The sequence below is a fragment of the Tympanuchus pallidicinctus genome, unplaced genomic scaffold, assembly GCF_026119805.1.
Source record: "Tympanuchus pallidicinctus isolate F22 unplaced genomic scaffold, pur_lepc_1.0 scaffold2, whole genome shotgun sequence".
Lineage (NCBI taxonomy): Eukaryota > Metazoa > Chordata > Aves > Galliformes > Phasianidae > Tympanuchus > Tympanuchus pallidicinctus.
The window spans coordinates 2124012-2133364 of record NW_026294721.1 but is presented as its reverse complement, the minus strand read 5'-3'; the positions used below and the strand labels follow the sequence as shown (position 1 = coordinate 2133364).

Here is a 9353-nt window from a genome sequence, read left to right as displayed (position 1 = left end):
TGTCTACAAATTTTAGGTGTCAAGATCCATCAGCTGAATCGCATCTCTTTGCATCTCTATCACTGGGTTAGCTGCTGCGGACTGAACTAGAGCAGTAAATAATCAAAAATCATTTGGTGGTTTTACCAGTGCAGAATCGGGAAGCTTTCAAGACCTAACTTAATGGAAGACACACAAAACCTGGGCAGAGCACCTGGTCAAAGGAGGCATCATGTTGGACAAGGCAGCTTTGCTTGTCCTGCATGTAACTTGCAGAAATTTTAGAGCAAGCCTCTAATAAGCTCTGCTGAATATCTCCAAACAGTGTGTTGCAGAGCCCTAATTAATCCCACTTCCACTGACTTTCCATCAGGATTAGCAGAATAGGGCCTTCATGATTCTAGAGCTACTTTTTTTTCTTTTTCTCCCTCCCCACTGCAGCCTGAATGAATTTCAAGTTTCTAGCCAGTCCATGGAAGGATTAAAATTCTTTACACGATCAAGCTGAAAAAAACCCCCACCAAAACTGTGTTAGCACTGGCTATTCAAATGGGTTTTGATAAAATGTTCTAAAAATAAAAGCAGAAGTAAAAAATACGTAAAGAGGAATTTGCCTTTCAGCCTTTTGAACGAGATCAACTTATTAGCAACCGAAAACAGGGCACTGCGATGGAAAGCATGAGGTAGACTTGGCTATGGGTATCATCCTTAGCTCATTTGCTTTAGATCTTCAGCAAGAACAGAAATCAAATATTTATTTGAAAAGCCATTTCAAGCTTTGCCCAAACGCAGGTGTTAGAAGAATTTAATTAAAATAGGCTTAAACCCAATTTTGGGAGGCACAAATACCTGTATGGAGAAATCTTTATTCACTCAAACTGGATTCAAATCTCCCACATTGCAGTGACCTGACTGTGAAGCCTAATTATTAACCAGCACAGGACGTGCACACAAAAAAATTATTGCACTCATTTCATTTTAATTGAAAACTGTAGGTTTGAAGCTCAGACACGGAGAGGTGGCCAAAGTGTCTCCTGTTATCTACAGGCCACTCACCCACAGCCCTTGTCTTGGGCTGCTCATGGGACCAATGCAGGTACTTTGGGTTATCGATGAAAGCCTCATTCAAGATTTCTTACAACACCACTCTTACCTCCCATTTGGTCTCTTCAATCTTCGGGAGGAACTCAGCCTGCTCCTTCTTGAAAGCCACGAATTTCTTCTCCAGCTCCTCTCGCTGCTGCAGGAGTTGCCCCATGTCATCCTGGAGTTTTTTTTTCTCCTGCTGCAGCTTGAATATCTGGAGCTGCAAGGCCTGTTGCGCCCGCTGCGCCTTTTTGGAGACCTGCTGCAATTTGTTGGCGTAGTTTTGCCTGAGATCCTCCATTTCCCGCTCCCAGATCTTCTGCTTCTCCTCGAACACTTGGAAGATGGCTGCCTCGCTCTTGTCCAAGTTTCTTCTCATCTGGAGCACCTCCTGCTCCTTCTCCCACAGCCTGTCTTCCAAGTCTTGGATGATGTCGTCGGTGGAAGGAGAGTGGAAAGGCATCGTTTCGTTGAGATGGTTCAGTCTGTTGAACGAAGAGGTGCTCTTGCTCGAGGAGCGGCCGCTGTCTGAGGTAGATATCCCGTTGTACCCCACGATGTTCTTGTCCGTGTAGGTCGTGCCGATGCGGTTGATGTGGCTGGTCGAGGCGCTCATGGGGCCCACGTGCTGGCTGTAGCCTGTCCCATACGTGGGCAGACTCGTTAACGAGTTACGGCCCGAATCCGAAAGGCCTCCCACTTGGTTTGTAGTCCTGTTAAGGCTGCTCTTGTCGAGTCCACTTTTGGGTGCGGATGGGCTATTGCTGTTGGCGTGGTTCAAGCTCTTTCTGTTCTCTGTCACCCCGTTGCTCTGCGGCGGGCAGAGGTTCTGCATGGAATGGAAGTTTTTAGGAACTACTGGTTTAAAGGCTGAGGGTCTAACTAAGGGCTCATTGCTCTGCAAAAGGAAAAAGGATCACGCATCAAAGACAGCAAGACGTTTGATAACGACACACACAAGAGATACATCAACACAGGCTGAGTCTGGTGGAGCTGAGGCCACTCCAGCTAGCTGGTTCAACATTTCTCAGCCTTAACACACCCCAGGTCATTTGGGATTTAACATGTGAAACCCTAGAAGAGTCGGCCACTCATAAATTAACACTTCATCTTCCTTGGCCCAAGTGACAAAAGAGCTTGAACCTGTCCCAGAATACCCCATTGGTCCTCTTACCATTGATTGCTCCTTGCTAAAAGAACAGCTGCCACCTGCTTACCAGACCTGATCAAAACAACTTCGATTTTGGCAGATTACATTCTGAAGGACACCTAGATTGGAGGGTACATTTTTCTTCTGCTGAAAACTGAATTAATCCCACGGATGAGCAGCTGTCCTGCTCTAGAAGCACATGGCAGTCGGCTCTCCTCTACATGGATATCATATCCTTCATGCACTGGGCAGGAGCAGGTGGGATCTACAGCCCCATCATAGTGATGCTGGGCAAGTAACATGCTGAAGCTGCTCCTGATTTAATTTTTTTGTTTCCTGTGAGCAGACACAACGCTGGAGGGAAAATGGATTGCAGCTGCAAAGGATTTACAGAGGATTTTAGAACCTCTGAAGTCTTGCACATTCCTCTCCCCATGAGTGCACCTACAGAAATAAAATTTTCCTCAAAATAGGATTGAGTCTCCCCTACTGTGGGTTGGGCTGCAGGTGAAAATTAGCCCAGAGGAACCAGCCTCGTATTTGAAAATGCCTTGCAGAAGAAACAAAATGAGTCCTGGTGAGCAGGCAAGGCTGGAGACCAAAAATCTGGCATCTGTCACGTGGGATTGAGATGGACTATGGGAGGCATCAGGTTAATGGCCCACGAGACAAGGCCACCAAATGCTGCAGAAACGACACTGCTTCTGGCAGCCTCCCCAGGACACAAATTATAGGATCTGCTGGAGCAGAGCTGCAGGCTGCATAAAACATCTGGGCTCTGGGCATCCTCTAAGCTGATATGAGCCATGAGGACTGTGCTTGGACAGGGAATAATGTCTGCAGAGGTAGTTTACAAGCCTCATCAGATTGCCCCTCACCAGGAGCACTAGGATTTTGAACAGATACACACAGCTTCACTCAAGTAAGACCTTTCTGTGGCAGTGGGCTGTAGAGGATGGCTTGTAAATGGCCCCAAAATAAGAATTTGACATGCTGGGCTGACTGGAAAGAAAAGCAGCTCCGGCTCTCCCTTCTGTCAGTAGGAGAGATAGGCACAGTAACTGAGGTGGGTTAAATAATTCAAAGTACTGGAAGCTTAGCTGTGAAAGAGTTGTTATCATGCTCTTGGATCCCTCCAGAACTAGCATTCTCCTTTGCTCAGCCCCACGAAAGTAGTATTGCATTAACTGTAAATAAAAACTGCACCATCTACATAGTAAGAATTAAGACTAATTGTCAGGATTACTCCATTGCCTGGGTTGTGCTTTTAGAGCCAAGCCACAACCACCACACTGCTCCAGGAGGCAGGAGTTCTCACCTGGTCTAGTTTGCCGGAGATTGGCAATATCTTTGGTGGGTTACTGGGCTCTCGGTACTGGGGAGGAGGTGGCATGTTCTTCTCGTTGTTGGTGGTCACATTCCCACAGATGTCCATCTTCACCTTCTCACTCTTACGCAGGTCGCCGTTGATGTAGAGGGAGTTGGAGACCTTCTCTGACTTGTACGTCTTCTCCTCGCCGGAGTAGCGGTTGGAGATCTCCCTTGTGGAGAACCCATTGCGTGACCCCTCCATCTGCCGGCCGCTGCTCTGCGTTCGGGTCCCCACGCTCTTCATGGCAAACTCCTGGTCGTTGGCCACTCCGCTCCCCACGCTCCCCATGATGCTCCGGGAGGTGTTTTGGGATGGCCGAGGAGCAAACCCGTGGAAGTTCTCTGGATTGGGGTACGTTGGGTCACTAAGAACTGGCAGCGTCTCTAGCGTGGCCATGGCAGCTCACAGGTGAGGTGGAGGCACAGGTCAGTGACACTGGAAGAAGGAGGAAAAGTGAAGGAATTTTAAAGAGATGCCTTTTTGCTTCCATACCCTTTTGTAGATCGGCATCATGCAGAGATGAGCAGATCCATGGGCTGGGTGGCACAAGGGCAGGAGCTGTCACAGCTCAACGTGTGGCATGCAGCAGATGATGGGGCTGCCCTCCTCTCTGTGACCTTCAACCCTCCTAGGAGGAGCAGCGCTCAATCTGTGCCTTGGACTGACCAAAACAAGGGAAATAACATGCTGATAAATGGTTGTTTTGACCTGGTTGCAGTCCCATAACACCTATTTCTTTTCCTCTTCCATTGGAACCAGCCTTCACATGACTGGATACTGTCCCCAAGCTCTATCACCACTTGAAACCCCAGCCCTGTGATTTCAGCCCTGGCTTCAAAAACATCCAAGCTCTATGAACATCAGTGTTTTGGGGAAACACCTGAAACATCTGCGTTTTAGGGAAATTCCCCAAATAGTGGTGGTTATATTAGTGTTGAACTTGCTAACAACTGAGGGGGTCAAGGTCTAGAGCTATTGATGCCTAGACAAGTCTTGTAGGAATACAATTTATCACTTCAAAAAAAATTCAGGCCTCTTCTTGAAAATCCCTTCTGAAAATAAAGCTGTCCGTGCAGTCTTGCACCCAGCCTTCAGGATCTACTCTGCATTGGGTCTTATCCCATTTCAAGAAATAAAGGCTCACAACAAACCTTTTTTGATTGCCTTACTAGATAATGAAGAATCTGACACCAAATGTTATTACACTGTACCTTTGATGCAGGATCCTGTTACCTGATACGTTGCAAGGGGAGGGAGAAGTCACATTGCTAAGTTTGGATGATTGTAACGAATCCTACAGTCTCTATATTTTGTGAAAACCAATACACTTCTCATTTCTAACTTGCCTTGTAGGGTCTGCATGCTCTTCCCAGTGCTGCTCCAAAAGAGCTTTGGTCTATCTGGAGTCCCATCTTTTATCTACCAGCTCGTGCAGAGGTCTCTGATGCCTTCAGGTGTTTCAATTCACACTGGGCACAGCTGAACCAAGCCTTCAAGCTCTCAATTTCAGAATTTCCAAGGTGAATCATCCTGCCAGGATGGGTACTAAAGCAAGACTTAGGAGCAGTGGGGGATGCAGGTTTCCTTCTGGATAAAAAAGACACTGAGAAAGTATTGCCCTTTGGATAGAACATTGGTGATAGGGAGGCTTAGGCAGGGCTGGCAGGAAAGGGAGATCAGGAGGGTATTTCAGTGGGGTTTTCCTTCTTTTTGAGGTGGAGTTGTTAAGTCAGCTCTTCCCCAGCTCCAGCAGAAGAGCTGAGCTTATTTCTTTGGAGAGCTTACTTAGCTGTAGAGCTCAGCTCTGATTAATATTGGTATTTATACTAATAATGGGAAACTTGTACTAATAATGGAAAAAATCATGAGTCTGTGCTGCTTGTCATTGCATTTCTACAGACTTCCTTCAGGGTTACTGCTTGTAGCCTCCTCTATTTCTCCAGAGCCCTGACCTTAAAGAAAACTGCCATGAAATGTGGTCTGAGTAAGGTGGGGCTGGCACTATGGTGCTGAAGGGAAATGATGCAGAGCCCCTCTGGGCCAAAATAGGGAAGGGAGAAAAAGTTGTGCCAGGTGGGTAGGAAAGCCAAGCTCAAGTCCTGAGTGGACCTGAAGGAGCCTCTGTGAGCTGAGACACACCAGATGTGTCCACCTGTCCATAACAGGATGCGGCTAGTGGTGTAACCTTCTCCATCCTGAAAGGACATCCAAAATCCACCCTGCAACACTGGTCTGGCACTGATGCTTTCTGTGTGATCCCCTGATGGATTCTTAGTATCTCCATCCAACACTGCAATCAGAGAGATTGCTACGAGAGGCAGTTATTTATAACAGAACACATTTACGTTTACACACTTGTGCTGATTTCTGCTCTGTCCATGGCTGTGACTCAAGGTCAGGATGGAGCTTTGGGCTCCTGGTCTGGTAGGAGGTGGCCCTGCTTATGGCAGGGGTTGGAACCGGTTGGGCTTTAAGATCCCTTCCAACCCAAACCGTGCTGTGATTCTGAGGGCAGGATGAGATCATTGGAAAGTCTGATTCTATAAAACAAAACAGAGAAGCCAGCACAAAAGCAAGCAGTGTGAGCTAGAAAAAAGAAATGTTCTTTTCTCAGGAAGGAGCTTCGGACTGGACAGAGAGATGACAGTGACCTTTAGGCCACCATAGAGGAAGGTGACTTATCAGCTCCACCATCAGTAGTCCTCATCACAGCCTTTCTCAGCCCTCAGAGACCCCAAGGATCCCGGGGAATGGTTTTCACATCAAGAGGCTTTCGCTTAGGATCACATCCTTACAACACTGAGACATTGTGCTGACATTCCTGTTCAGCCCCAGCGACCCAAGGGCAGATGCTTCAGCCGCTGTCTCACGGCGTGGGATCAAAGCTGTGTCACAGAGGCAGTCTCTGCAAATGGAACTTTTTTTTGCATGACTTTTTTTCCCCCCCTCCCTTTTAACTGGAAAGAATCCAAGAAAATATTCTGAGAAAAAAAAAAAAAAACCAAAAAACTGGCTATTAGCTTATGTTTACTGTAAACCCAGGAGCTGATAAGCAGAGCATACGGGCAAGCATTTCAAATATGTTTTCAAGGAGATTCCAGAAGTGCCAACAGATCCCCAGCAGTACAGCATTCTTTGCCAAAAAGGGATTTTTTTTTTGGGGAGGGGGGAATGAACTTTTGTTTCTTTTGGCCAGCACCAATTCTTAGCCAGGTTTTGCCTTGCTCACCCCTTAACTGAACTGTGAAATCAGGTTTTGAGCATGGCTGGGGCGAGGGATGGGTGCCATGGGAATGCTAACTAAAATTGAGTTTATGGATAATTCCCAATGAAAGAACCAGCCAGAGCTGAGCTGGGGCTGGAGCTCGCTGCTTCCATGTCTGATTTCTTCTTTTGTGGTCCTGCAGAGCTTTTCACCCTGTGCTCATCCCCAAGGACCTCAGCACACTGTGCAACAGCAGCCACAGCATTTACGAACCCCCAGATTTCATTAGATTTACGGTCCTGTGCTCCCTAGGAAGCCTCATTAAACACAACCAGCCTAATTAAAGCGTGAGGCGGACGAGATGAGGTAGCAAACAATGCAGACATCTGTCCTGCTGCTCCATCCATGGTGGGACCTCGGGACTGGAAAATTCCCACTCTGCCCTCCAGCACCTGTAACGCTGATGCAGAACTGGGGCTGTGCTGGCTCTCTGGAGACGCAGCTGTTCTTACACTGCATTAGCAAATTAAAGATGGAGCATCAGGCCGGCGTCTGCTTTTTGGCAGGGCTACAGCCCATCTAGCATGGCCTCCCAAGCTATTCTATTTTGTTCTCTGCAAAGAGCTTTGACTTTCACCCACCCCTGGGGAGCCTGTGAAAACTGATTGGTTACCTTAACCCAGTTAGCTCTGCACAACCCAGATCTCCTTGGCACAAACCAAGCAGCAAACCTTGAGAAGCATTTTGCTCCCAAGTTCTTTCTTTAGTTGATGAAGGAATGAGAAGCATCATGAAAGTTGGAGAAGACCGCTAGGATCACCAAATCCAAACCCCAACCCACCCCACCATGCCCACGTCCCTCAGTGCCATATCTTCATGGTTCTGGAACACCTCCAGGGTCGGTGACTCCACCACTCCCTGGGCAGCTGTGCCAGTGCATCACCATTGTTTTGGAGAGGAAAGTCCCCACTTAGCATGGCTGGGTGGTGAAGAGATTCCCCAAGCCATGCAAGTAGGGTGGAAGTGGATCTGCAGGAATCACCTTGGGAGCACCAGGGCTGCATTCTTGTCCTCACTGGGCCCTGGAGAGCACACCTGTTCCATCCCACCATCCCAATGCCCATTGCAGCTGCAGCCACCTAAGAGCCACCCCTCAGCCCTTGCTCTGCCCATGGCTCCCCAAAGCCCCTTGGCAACAGCTAAACCAAAGAAAAAGACTTTCTGCAGGAGGAGAACCGAACCATTCCAGAACAATTCCTGATCTAATTTCCCCACTTCAAGCATCTGCGTGTTCAAAAAAGCTGAAAAGAGTTTCTTTGTCTGCCTGGATCGATGCTTGCAGGCATCTTCCCAGCAGCACATGTCCATGGGTACAAGCAGGTTCCTTCTCCTTCCACACCCTTCTCCATATTGCATGAGTTGCTCGTTCCATCTCATTGCAGGGTTATGCAGACTTTCCCTGAGCAGCCTTGTGCACAGTGACAATTTTGCATCCAATGCAGAAAACCTGAGGTGAGATTTCCTTCCTCTTGCATGCGGTGGGTGAGTCCTTTCACGGCTGCCTCTTAGCATAGTTTTCATAGATTCCTGGGCTACAGCTCCACCGCCTTCACACTTTGCCTTATCCAAACGAGTTAGCAAACGCCTTCCAGTTAAGCAGAAGAAAAATTGCTCTCCGATAAGCAGCTGAATAGTTAACTAAGCCTAGATTATGAAGGCCTGGCTCCATTTCTGCCTGAGCAGGTTAATTGTTAACACTCTAGTAACAAAGGCCTTTGGGAGACATACCTAGGCACTGTGCCACGTGGGAGGGAAATCAATCGCTGCTCGCAGGCAGGGCAGGCGACAGCAAACAGCCTGAGAGCAATGCGGTGCATTGGAATGCTCACGTGTGGTTCCCACTTTCCTCCTCCTGCAAAGGCACCCAAAGGTCAAAAATCCCCCCCACGCACCTCGTAACAGGTGTGCCCACAACCTTCAGCTGTCAAGTTGGTTTGCTTGGGTTTTAATGAGCACGCAATCAGTGGAAGGGCGTAAACACTCGTTTCTGTAGGACCTACACCTGCACAGTGCCTAGGGCTCTGTTGGTTTTCCAGTTTGTTGGCACTGGTGCCAGAGAGGTGTCTGGAGAGCAGCAATTCTTAGAACAGTAGAATGGTTTGGGTCGGAAGGGATCTTAATAAACCATCTGGCTCCAGCTGCCATGGGCAGGAATGCCTTCCACTAGACCAGGCTGCCCAAAGCACCATCCAACCTGGCCTTGAGTCACCTTGGTCCAAGGTGATGGAGCGGGATAGGAAAAGTGTCACAGTTTGAAAGGAAAGCGCTGTGATCATATCAGCTTCTTCCAGAAAGATGTATGGATGAAGAAGGGAAGACCACTAATAGGCAAGTTGTGGGATGACAGCAGACTGTAGGGAGCAAAACCACCTGTGTTTGGAGGTTGACAAGCCCTGGAGGAGAACCAGCACTGAAATGCAAAACCTGCAGTTAGGCTGGGCAAGTACCTCCTTGGAAGCCCATAGAATCATTGAGGTTTGAAAGATCAGTAAGATAATCTA

General features: G+C 48.0%; 1 protein-coding gene across 4 annotated transcripts in view; it reads right to left on the bottom strand.

The window, feature by feature from the left end:
- LZTS3 (leucine zipper tumor suppressor family member 3) overlaps positions 1-9353 on the bottom strand; it is a 41114-nt gene that overhangs the window by 9799 nt on the left and 21962 nt on the right. For 3 of the 4 annotated variants that reach the window (XM_052681997.1, XM_052681995.1, XM_052681994.1), the window contains exons 2-3: positions 3534-4022; positions 1133-1963 (exon numbers count right to left, since the gene is read on the bottom strand). In XM_052681997.1, coding sequence (XP_052537957.1) covers positions 1133-1963; positions 3534-3983 — 1281 coding nt within the window. In that variant the 5' untranslated portion in view covers positions 3984-4022. The remainder of the gene's footprint in view (positions 1-1132; positions 1964-3533; positions 4023-9353) is intronic. The other variant, XM_052681998.1, reaches the window with a different exon arrangement.